The following is a 12,716-nucleotide window of genomic DNA, read 5'->3' as shown; positions in this document are numbered from 1 at the left end:
AAAGCAATAAAAATAAGTCTTTGGTGAAAAAAAATACATACAGTATTCAACATAGGTGGAGAATGGATGGAAAGTGTTTATCCAGGCAAGAGACCTGTTAGTATGGAATGTGTCCTCCTGAAACTGCAATGCAGCATTCACAATGGCATGGCAGGCTCATCACCAAGACTTTTTCTGGCTGTCACCACTAGCCAATTGTGTTTTGGCCATAAGTTTTGGACATGTCTGTAGTTACTTTGTTTTATTGCTTTCAGGTAGCATGTTATACTATTGTAGATTACATATCACCGATTTTTTTATTATATACATCATATATTTTTGTAAACTAAAAGAAAATACAAATATTTTCAATTACATATTTCTTAGTTTTGCAAGTAATTTTCATTACAATGATCCAATTTGTTTTACTTTTAACTTTGTGATAATTTACATTTTTTTATTTTAGTATAAGAATCCTTTTTACTGTTATTACAAATTATTCTAAGCAATCATCTCATCTTCAAAATGCATTGAAAATATCTGAATGTATTAGTGTGTTTGCTATTAAAAAGATTTTGTTGGAAAATTAACATGTTAATATATGTTGAATCATAAATATCATTAAGAATTTAATTTAATGCTCTAAATAGCCATCTAAATAAAATAATAATAATAATGGGAAATTTAAAATTTTGGAATGGTTTAGTTTCGAAATTCAAATTTGAAAGTTTTACAGTTGATTTGAAAGTTACAGTTTTACATTTGATAGCCAATTAAAAACATACTTTCAATTTCCAATGGGCAGGAATCCAACAAAATCTGTTAGAAATCATTTGACTGTTGTTAATAAATAAGAAATAAAATTTTAAATTTAAATTATTAGTTTTTTATTATTATAAATGTAATTTCTGTTAAATTAATTTTTTTTCTACTTTTCATATTCTTTTTGGTGAATTAGACAAGAAAAGTTATAGCAAAATCTGAGAAATTGTTGCCATTTTAAAAAAGTACTCATAGCTTAATCCTACACGTTTAACAAACAACACCAGTCAATTTAAAGACCCTAAAATTACATAATATTTTTGNAAATAAAATGGTCAGTAAAATGCTTTTCAGTTTAGAACATTTTTATAATTTTATCATCACTTTATTTTCTGATTTTTTTTCTAATTTAATCTTAAATGTACTTTTATCATTTTGTTATACAATAGATGAGAAACTCATCTTAAATAAAAGATAGATAAAAAATGTAAAATTCATAAAATATATTTTCTTTTAATTAATTATTCATTTTATTATATATACAATATGATGTTTTAACAAATGTAATGAACCAATGGATAAAAAGACAATTAAATGATATTTAATATTTTTATCTTAAACTCTATGGCAGTTTATGTTGCTTATCATTAAGCTTAACATTATTTTTTCACCATAGTTTTCTCTTCCACATCCTCAGTTTTATTTTTCTGGCAATTTTGTAGAATATAACCACACAAGTAAATAATGTCTAATATCATAAAATTTTAATTTTGTTTAATTTATGAGATTTATCAATAAAACTTGTTGTTCATTCATTTCAATGAAATATAATACAATACAATGAACGTTATTGCTAATTTATTATGTGAAGAGAAGGGAACAGTTAACAATTCAGGGATTGATCAAATGATCCAAATCCTAAACTGCAACCCTCTTCTTAATGTTATAAATTAAGAGAAATTAAGAATTGTAAATTATTATCAAATAGAATTTATTAAAACATAAACATGAAGGAATTATATATCGTGAAGCCTCTATACACAAAGAAAGCAATATATTTTCTTTTGTATATTGTATTTTTGGTATTTTTGTATTTACAATACATTTACAAAGAGCTGCTTTTAATTATTTGAAAACTATTATTTGATAGAAAAATATTAAGATATTTTAAAAATAAGGTATCGATCTAAATGATTATAGAAACTATATTGTTTTCAACAACAATAAATAATTTATTTAATAGCTGTTTTATATGAAAAAGTATTTCAAGATTGCAAATGCAATATTAAAATTTATTAGAAAATATTCTCCTAAAGAATAAATATTCAAGATTTGGTGGACAAATTGCAGAGATGGTAAAAGCATCAGTCTATTGCTCTGAGAGCATTGAGATTGAATCAAGACAGGTAAAGAATGCCAGAAATTTTTCATGAGTGGTCTGTCCAGGTTAAAATAGGTTCCATCCCACATCATGTGGACAAGACCAAAATGAATATGACTAAAAAGCCCTCTTAATACCTACAGGGCAGAAAGAGTGAAAAATGAAAACAAAAATAAAATATTCGAGATAATACATTAAATTTGATATTTTAAAAACCTATAGAGTGAATAATATGAATAAATATTTAGATTGTGTGATTTATAGAAATTTTTTTCCTAAAGTTAAATTTGATCAGATGATTTTAATCATTTTTATATTAATAACAGAACAAATTTATAACAAAAACATCACAAAAAAATATTTCAAGCTGTAATAGTTCTACTGGTAGTAAAACATCTATACAATCCTACATATACATTTTATTTTAATATATGATTGAAAAATAAATCTTAAAATATTTTATGTTTTTGCTTTTTATTTGATAAGAGAATATTATTAATATTTAAATTTAATTTAGGTATAATAAGACAGAAGGTCTGACGCCAGGAGGTGCCGATATGCTGAAATTCACTCATCTTCTTCTCGATGCCCGTTCTGCATTTAGTAGTTCTTTCGTGTTATATGAAGAAACACACGAGATTGTAGAAGTGATTTCTGCATACAGTACTTTTTCAGTAAACTATCTAAGTTTTCCACCCATTAGAGTTCGGACTAAGTCAAACATCCTCATTCTGAGAAAAAAGAACATACCAACTCAAGTGATTATCGAAACCAAATCATTCGCAATATGAATAAACTCACATAAGGACATTTTCTAATACAGTCTTCAAATAGTAAATGTGTTTTTGAAATAATGTACCACAAATCAAATTGTATTTTCTACATCAGGTTAATATTATTAGAAAATCAAAATTATAATGTATTTTCTATCAGAATTTTTATTTCTTTAGATTTCAAAGAAAATATTGTAATGTAAATTTCTATTGAAGTATAAACATAATAAAATGTTTGAAAATAAAATAATCAGTAATAAAAATTTACTAGTTATATTAATTTTACTTTTTTCTTGTTTAAAAGGTGTGTTTAAATATGAAATATTGTAATTTGTTTGCATATTTTAAAATAACCTAAAAGTAAATACGAGTTTGATTAATAAAATAAATGAATTGTACAGTACATACATTTACAATGTATGTTCACAAGAGGTGCCCTCTTTTAATGTTTCTAAATTCTGATCAGTTATAAAAAGTTGAAATTAATAGTAAGATTAATTTACAATGAAGCTATATTGAAAGATTTAAAATAAAAATATTTTTAACATGTCTGTATCATCTGCATTCTCACTAAAGGAGCTGTACATTTCTACCTACATGTAGCTGCATTTTCTGTTTTGGTCATGTTACTTATAATGCATTTCTATGCATTTTAAGTTTGTATCTCAGACTATTTATTGTTGAACTAATTGATAAAATTGCTCTCGAGTTCAATGGTGTTTGAACGTTATCAAATAAAGTCTTCATTTGATTTAAATTTTATTATACACTGAACAATTACTGCATTAGGAACACCATGTCAGCACCATCTCAGAAATGGTAAAGGGATATCCTGTAATTGTTATGTCACAATTTGCTGGCCAGTCATGGGCAAATGAGGTAACTTTGAGCACAGGCAGATTGTTGGTCTACAGGATGAGTACCAGTATTTCTGAAACAGCTGCATTAGTTGGTTGTTCTCATACTACAGTGTCCAGGGTGTACCATGAGTGGAAGGATCATGTGCAAACATCCAGAATATCATACAGTGACCTGCCACATGTGGTTGATCCCAGGTGTGTGTCACATATCAAGACCGGTATCTGAACAAAAATGTGCCATGGCAGAACAGCTTATCCACCAGTACAACAGCTTATCCACCAGTACAACACAAGCTTATCAACCAGTACAAGGCAGATGTGTTTCAACAATAACCATGCCTGCATCAGCTGAGATTCAATAGCCATCAACCTGCACAGGTGACTCTGTTTACCATGCTTCATTACAAACATCTTGCATGGGTGAGAGAAAGCCATATTGGACCTAGGACTTGTGGAAGAAGATCGTCTACAGCAGTGGTTCTTAAGAACCATTGGTCTAGAGCAGTGATTCCCAACCTGTGGTATGCATACCCCTAGGGGTACAGAAAAAAGTTAGTTATTATGGCAGAAAAAATAATATATTATGTATCACAAACTAATAGTATTAACAAATTATTAGGTAAAATATGTTCCTTGCAACAATCACAACTTTATTATACATTTTTTCATTTACTTTTTTTTCTTTAATTTAAAGTTACGATATGTAAAATTTACAATACGGGTACTCACTAAATTTCTTAAATGAGGGGTACAATCTAGAGATATGACATGTCACGGGGTATGCTAATGAAAAAAGGTTGGGAACCACTGGTCTAGAGAGATTAGTCTTGTTTCATACTGAACCACACTGATGGTAGTGATATTATGATCTGGGGAGTGTTGTTCTCTTGGAAAGGCTAGGGCCATTGCTCGTCATTCCACAATGATGAACAATACAGGGACCTGTTAGATGATCATTCACACCCGTATCTCCAGGCTATGTTTCTTGACAAAGATGCCCTGTTTCAACATGATAACGCGCATGCACCAGGAGTGGCTCACTTGGGAATGGTTAGAGGAATATGACAATGAATTCTACACACTGCCTTAGTCACCAGACTGCAAGCCTATTAAACACAATTGGGATATACTGAAAAGTGTGGTGAGGTTGTCATACACTCCTCCGCAAAATATGCACGAACTGACAAAACTGCTCGAGTAAGCGTGGGTCGATTTAAGAGTAGAGGATGTTCGGCATCTTGTAAATTCGCTTGCAAGTAGTGATCACCCAGAAAGATGGACCCACCCATTATTGGACAGGTGTTCCTAATGTAATGATCGTTTAGTGTATTACAGTATTAGTTTGGGTTTTTAATGTTAGTTTTTCAAACCATTTTAAAAAAATTTAGCAACGAGGTCCCTTAACTTTCCCGGCAACAATTAAAACTGCGTGTGTTACGTTATCTGTTGTTATATTTTATTATTTTTAATAATTATAAAATGGCAAAAAACCTAATTTTGAGGGTAGGGCTGGTTTTATATAAAAATGGTAAGTGCTAATAACGAGTAAAATGGTCATTAAGTCCGATCCTACTGGAGATACACACGACCCCTTTTATCTCCCCATCCCTCGACGTTTAATTACCGAAATTTAACAGCATCAATCCCTTAAGGAGCAAGTCTCCTTGCTAAATTTCAGAAGTTTTTGACAAAAAGCACAGGAGTTGTTAAGCTCAAAGACAGTGAACAGAACGTGCCCGCACATACATACAAAACCGAATTTTTTGCATTTCTCGACGTTTCAAGGTGTCCTGAGCTCAAAATGTAAAAATCTTGGGAGAGGGGTCATTTTTTGACCGATCGCCATACTTTCTCTCTGTTATTTATAACAGCCGGGAAAGTAAAAATGTATACTGTAACTCGACTGGTTTATTCTATCAAGTTATTTTTAAAAATAATCAAAAAACGTTAATATTGGGAGTGGGATAATTTTCGAAATAAATAGATATATTTTTTAGTAAACTAAACATTTATACGAGTTTAAAAACTTTCATAATTTGGAAGCTTTTTGAGACTTTTTGGCCCTTATCCCTTAATTAATATCTCCCGAACCGATGATCCGACTTTCCTGAAAATTTCTAAAAGCATTTCCTACTAATAGACAAATTTTCCTGCAGAATTTTGAAATTTTCTACAAAAGACACAGGAGTTAAGCTTGAAAATGGGTTGAAAAAAAGCATGCCTCCACACTATCATCATTATATAAAGGGGAAAAAATCCCCATACTTTCCCTCTTTTATACCGTATAACAGTCGGGAAAGTAATATTAAATAACAAATGTTAGAAAATTATTATAAATTGAATTGCTCATTTATGAAAAAAATCTTTTTCAGTTCTATCATCGTAAATTTTTCGTTTACTTTGAAAAAGATTTTCAAAGTGTGTATTTTATATAAAGACTGGACATGAACGGCTCTTTCCATTCTTCCGATTTATAAGTATGGATTTTTATGTTTGTGAACAATTGATTCGTTTAAATTAACGAAAAATATTTTCATCGCTTAGAATTTTATTTACATTCTACTTCACAAAAGTTTTCGTGAATAATAGTAAGCTAAATTATCTCAAAACGTAGTCATAGATCTCTTCAAACTTTCATTTCTGAAAAAGAAATTATTAGTTTGCTTTTTATGTATATTGATATAAAAACAAAAAATTAATACGCTTACACATTATGTAGAAAGATAGCGAGAGGAATGCTGAAGGACTCGTGTTGAGGAGGATCCGGATCAAATTCTAAATCACTCAAATGCTTGAAAGCTAAAAATATAGAATAACATTTATTTAATACTGGGACCAAATTTCTGAGTCTAATATAGGACAAGTGTGGAAAGAGGAAAACAAAAATGCAATATTGTCGTCCAAAAGTCATAAAAAAACACCTACCATTGTAGTGGCCCAACTGCCTGTTTGCGAAAAAATGGTTGTCTATTAGCTTTCGTTCAAAATTCAGTTTAAAAAAATTAGATTTACTGTTTTATTTCTGTCTTTTTATGTCGTTGTTATCATAATAAACTATTAAAGTTAACATTTCGAAATACAACTTTATATATTTTGAAAGTTGTATGCCATATATTAAAAATTATTTATTGTGACATCCTCACAATAAATAATTTAAGGTCTACAATTTTTTCAAATTGCAGACCAATTAACTATACAGTTGCGGATCGGCCATTTGGTGGGCCCCAAACGCAATCTGCTTTTGAGGCCTCCTTGTTCTAAATATTGATACTAAGTAATACTATCAAATCAATTTATAACTTAATTAATAAAAAATATCCAGCAAGGAGTTACAAAAGTTTCAAAGTTAAAATTGCGTGTAGCGCCATCTGTTATGAGATTTTATATTATTAATTATTATCAAGTAAATTTTTATTAAGTTCCATCCCACTCGAGATATGACACATGACCACCTCCTTTATCTCCCTTTGACCACCAAAACTTAATAGCGTCAATCCTCCTAATACAAAAACCTCCCTGCAAAATTTCGGGAAATTTTGACAAAAGACACAAGAGATATTAATATTCGATGGTATAATTCTAATAATCGGCTAAAAATGCAGTGAATTTTGTTGTTTCGAATGGCTCCTTGCTGTTAATTGTAATAATCAGTATTCACGATAATATAGTGTTTATTGTATACTAGCAGGTTGACTGAGGAAAAATAAGCACAAACATTAAGATTATTACATTATTTCGTACTTCTACCCCTTATATTATATTATAATATTTGATTTATATAACTACAAAGGTTATCTTACATAAAGGTGTATCACACCAAGCAACCACTCTAAACATTTTAAAAATCATTTAAATTGTGTACAGTAAAGGAAAAAATATTTAAACGTATTATAAGTAAAATTTCTTTTAAAAATTTCATCAATACTCTTATAATTTTATATCAGACCTACTAATTTTTTAAATCCATTGTTAACTCTTTTTATTCTTTGGATATTATGAAGGTCCCTTTTTTTCCATATATCTATCGAGGGTTCGGCAAAGCATACAATGGCCACTAAGTGCTTAGTGCACTTAGTGGTCATTGGCACCATCCACGAAAAATTCCTGGGGAGTTGCTCGCTTGGATTCGATTCCGGCTTCCCTAGAGTGGTAGGATGATATCTTAACGACTCGATCATCTAGCTATTTAACTCTTAAATGACTTTGTTAGCTAGAATGATAAAGATTTTACGCATAAAAAATGGCTCACCAGTGGCAGAGTAGATTAAACTACTGAACACTAATAATTTGACACGAGTTCGCCCTCACCAACGGGTTGGCCACGTGGAATTTTCTTCATTTGTTTCACGTGTCTAACAGCCAGTTTTCCTTAGAAAGTCCACTGGGGAGGAATCCCCCTTGGCAGATTGCCCATGTGTTGCGTTGCCGAATCCCATTAAACTAAACCAAACCAAACGTGTATAATGTCATAATCTTCGTATTTATTTATTTATTACTTTATGTATACACACTTACTTATAGCCTTGTAGTAAAGGTATTAATTAATTAAACTTATATAGAAAGGATTCACGAAAATATCTCGCACAATTTTAATCTGAATCTTATAATTTACTATAACATATCTTAAACTTCTTATTGTTATATAATTTACATAAAAAATTTAATTATATATTTAATTTCTTCTGCAGAAAAGTTCATTATTAGAAATTAGAAATGAATTAAGCGTACTTTAGACGAAATAAAAATAGTTAGAAAGGAATTAAATGATTTAAGAACAGAAAAAGAAAATATGCAAAATAATGTCGCAGAACAGAAAAAATCAGTAAAATTTATGAACGAAATAACATTAAAACTTAAAGAAGAAGAGGAGAAATTAAATCAAAATAAAATTTCAAAAGAAATAATTCAATCAGAAATTTAAAAATGCGAGAATTATCAAATATAAAAAAAACATAATTTACATGAAATCAATGAAACTACAAGAAAAAATAATACAGTAATTTAATCCAACATTATTTGCAGATGTTATTATTAGGATTTCTAAGGGAACAATAGATCTATTTATAAAAATAAAGATGCAAAATGATGTCGCGGAAGAACGGAAAAAATCAGAAAAATTTATGAACGAAATAACATTAAAACTTAAAGAAGAAGAAGAGAAATTAAATCAAAATAAAATTTCAAAAGAAATAATTCAATCAGAAATTTAAAAATGCGAGAATTATCAAATATAAAAAAAACATAATTTACATGAAATCAATGAAACTACAAGAAAAAATAATACAGTAATTTAATTGAAGAAATAAATAATTTTAAAAATTCTTGGATTCCAATAACAAAACGTAATTAGATATAAATATTAAAGTCAAAATAGAGGACATGTCTTCATTTTGGATACTATACGAAAACCCTATTTATAATACTTTTATATGAACCATAGATATATCAAGTTGCCAGATAGAAAGAAAAATTGTTTCTTCCAGGCCCATCAGGTCCAAACGCACGAGAAACGGCCCTATCATGGCGCTTTCCACTATGATAGGGCCCTTTTCTCATAGCGCCATAAAAAATGAAATCATCAAGTTGTATTTTATATAATTTATATTGAATATATCTACAGTTTATATATTATTTGTGAAAATAATCCAAGTAGTAATTACAAATATTAAACTTAAAATATTTATATTTTTTAAAATATTTATATTTTTTAAAATATTCTATTCCTTTTCAAAATCTCTCTGTATTCAGACACGTCCGCGATGTTTTCTTTCTCAAAATCATTTGTCTATATTCGTAATTTTTTATCTGTTAAGACTAATGAAGATTAACGATTCGTAATTGTTTTGTATTATTGTCTCTTTATAGTTGTGGACTCGAAATTGGGAATTACGTATCACGATAACGCAATTTTTATAACTGATTGATTGTTTAGTGGGATAAGGCAAGAGAACATGAGAGCAATCTGCTGAAGGGGTTCCTTCCGGGAAGACTTTCTATGAGAAACTGTTCCTTGTTTTGGGAAGAAAACCCGGAAAAGTATACGCCACTGATGGGCTAATTTATATTAGGAATAATGATGAAACGATAAGTAAACGAAAAATATGGATAAGTTTTTGTGCTGCAATTTGAAAAAATTGTAGACCTGTAAATTCCCACTGTCGTCCGTCCGTTTGTCTGTCTTTTCTCAATTTCGAGAACAGAGTTAGATAGATTAAACATGAGACCAGATATGGAAACCTTAGGGGCAGGAGGTCCGATTAACTATATGCGAACTTCTGATGCAAACCGAAAGCCACATTATTCCAATCCAAAAAGTTTCCCTTGAAAGGTGTTAGACCGGCACGACTCTATTGTTAAAGAAAAAGTATAACGTACAGGAGCAAACACTACTAATAATTTGAGGTGGAGAGCATATATTTTAAATTAAAGAAATTTAAAATATGATTAAATTGTTGCCCGGCATTGTGGCATGTCACAATAAATAATTACTAGTTCATTTTTGACTCTTTCCATCCTTTGAGCAATAAAGGAGCCTTTTTTCCATACGGGCTTGATCGAGCACACAATGGACCCTCGACATAACTGGAACGGATTGTATGTACAGTACAGTACAGTACATGAAAAATTCTTGGGAAGTTATTGTTCGGATTTGATCCCAGATCTCCCAGAGCAATGGGCTGACTCCTTAATTGTCTTGGCCGTCTGGGTATAATAGGGGAATACCCCCTATTATACCTATTATACCCCTATTAATAGGTGGGTATAATGGAAAAAGTTATGACTTCACAACTTCTACATCTTTAAACTATTAAACTATTATTTATACACTATTATTTTTCTTCAATTATCTTCGTTTAAAAATATTAATATCAGGTAGTTATCGTTGGTCTTTTTAATTCTGATATTTCGTGCTTAGTTTATTTTTAACCTTCTCATCTAAATTATAAATATTTATTTTTAGTTTAAGAGGACTGTCTTAAACCAAACCAGATTGTAAGTTTGAATTAAGTCAAAAGAGAAATAAATTCAATAATTAAAATACTGACAAAGAATTATCGAAACAATATAATTTTTCGGGAGACATTGTTTTGCATTAAACATAGCTACAGCTTGGCTGCTTAAAAATACTTATTATTCAAAGAAATGGATGAAAAGAATAAAAACAAAAGGTGTGAGGATGAAAATGGAGTTTCTCGGCAAAGTGATAAGCCGATCTGTAATGTGGCAGCCCGAAATGTATGTAACCAGGCTAGAGATAGTAGTTCTTCCTTAACTACTTCTTCGTATGCAACTGAGAGTGGCACCCAGTCATCCAAAAGATTAAGCAGCCAACGTTCTTCTTTTGATATGCAAAATATTTGTGAAAATGAAACATCTAGCAGCGTTCCTATCGAAAAAAACATATCGCAAGATACATTAACAAATGCAACATGCATTGATTCTACAATAAGATCATCAAGTAAAATTCTTTCACCATGCGATAAAATGAAATCTGCATCATCTTCATATATGAAAGTTCCGTCTGATTCTGCTGATAAACCGCCAATTTGCGAAGATGTAAAGAGATCCGAATCTAATAAAAGTTATGATATTTCTCGGTCCTCGATGGGTTCTGAACTTTTAGAAAAATGTCTGGCTGGTTCTTCATTATCAAGTAAAATAATATCAGAAGAGACAGCGGATAGTAAAATATTCAGTTATGTAGAAGTATCAGATTCTTCGGTGATATCCGATTCAAGAACTTTTCAAATTCCATCATGTGTAGTTGATAAAACCCAAAATGTGACAACAAAAATGAAAACACCACCAAAGCTAGAATCACCATGTTATACTCCGCCAAAAGAAAAATCACTAATTCAAAAAGCAGAAACTCCATGCAGGACTCCCCCAAAGAGAGAATCACCTTGCTACACTCCTCCAAAAACAGAAACGTCATGCAGAACTCCTCCAAAGAGAGAATCACCTTGTCGCACACCCCTAAAAACAGAAACTCCATGTCGGACTCCTCGAAAGATAGATTCACCCTGCCGCACACCTCCAAGTAGGACTCCTTCAAAGGTAGATTCACCTTGCCGCACACCTCCAAAAACAGAAATACCATGCCGAACGCCTCCAAAGGTAGAAACACCATGCGGCACTCCTGAAGCAGTGGAAACACCATGCCATAGTATACAAAAGAGAGACTCGGGTTGCTACATTCCATCAAAAAAAGAAACACCATGTTCTACACAACAAAAACAAATATCTCAGCGTTCCCCTTCAGTTTCACCTTTCAGTTCAAGATCTGATTCAAAAGAAATATCGCCATGTGATGTTTCTGAAGAAGAAAGCAAACACTATATCGTTGATGAATCNATCCCTTCTTAGTGTACATTCTGTTGACGTACTCTATTAAAACGCAATCAAAAACGGAAAAAACTGCATCTAAAATGGTATAAATAGAAGCAGAGTTCTTTACGGTAACCTTTTCCGTAAGGCTTACCGTAAAGAACTGTCCATCCCCCATGTTTAACGGAATAATATATAGCCTATGTCCACCCTGAAGTTCCATTCTAAATATTGGTGAAAGAATTTTTGAAATCGGATGAGTAGTTTCGGAGATTACCTGCTGCATACAAACTAACATACATACATACAAACATTACCTCTATAATATAAGTATAGATATAAAACAATGATAACAATCTTATCATTGTTTTTCACATGTAGTAAAGAAATTTGTAATAAGATACATAAAATTAATATTTTATTATAATCGCATTAATTAATTCAAAGTACGTTAAAATATAAAAATAATTGTACTGTACAACATGTATATTAGAAAATACAAGGGAATCAGGCTATCACAGCTTCCATGGACGGCACGCCACTGATAGGTCCTATGGACTCCTATAGCACCTATTTCGCATATTTGAACCAGAAATAAAGTATTCTCCTATATAATAAGTTGTTATACATACG

General features: G+C 30.6%; 1 protein-coding gene across 1 annotated transcript; it reads left to right on the top strand.

Annotated features, from left to right (window-relative positions):
- The first annotated feature begins 3,711 nt into the window (after positions 1–3,711).
- LOC111614634 (fibrous sheath CABYR-binding protein-like) lies at positions 3,712–12,122 on the top strand. Its single transcript, XM_023356002.1, has 2 exons — positions 3,712–3,950; positions 10,925–12,122. Exons 1-2 carry the CDS (start codon positions 3,712–3,714, stop codon positions 12,120–12,122), a joined length of 1,437 nt encoding a protein of 478 aa, XP_023211770.1.
- The last annotated feature ends 594 nt before the right edge of the window (positions 12,123–12,716 follow it).

This window comes from Centruroides sculpturatus, unplaced genomic scaffold, assembly GCF_000671375.1.
Source record: "Centruroides sculpturatus isolate CEXI.00-Female unplaced genomic scaffold, Cexi_2.0 scaffold2192, whole genome shotgun sequence".
NCBI lineage: Eukaryota > Metazoa > Arthropoda > Arachnida > Scorpiones > Buthidae > Centruroides > Centruroides sculpturatus.
This window is presented reverse-complemented; position numbering and strand designations above follow the sequence as displayed.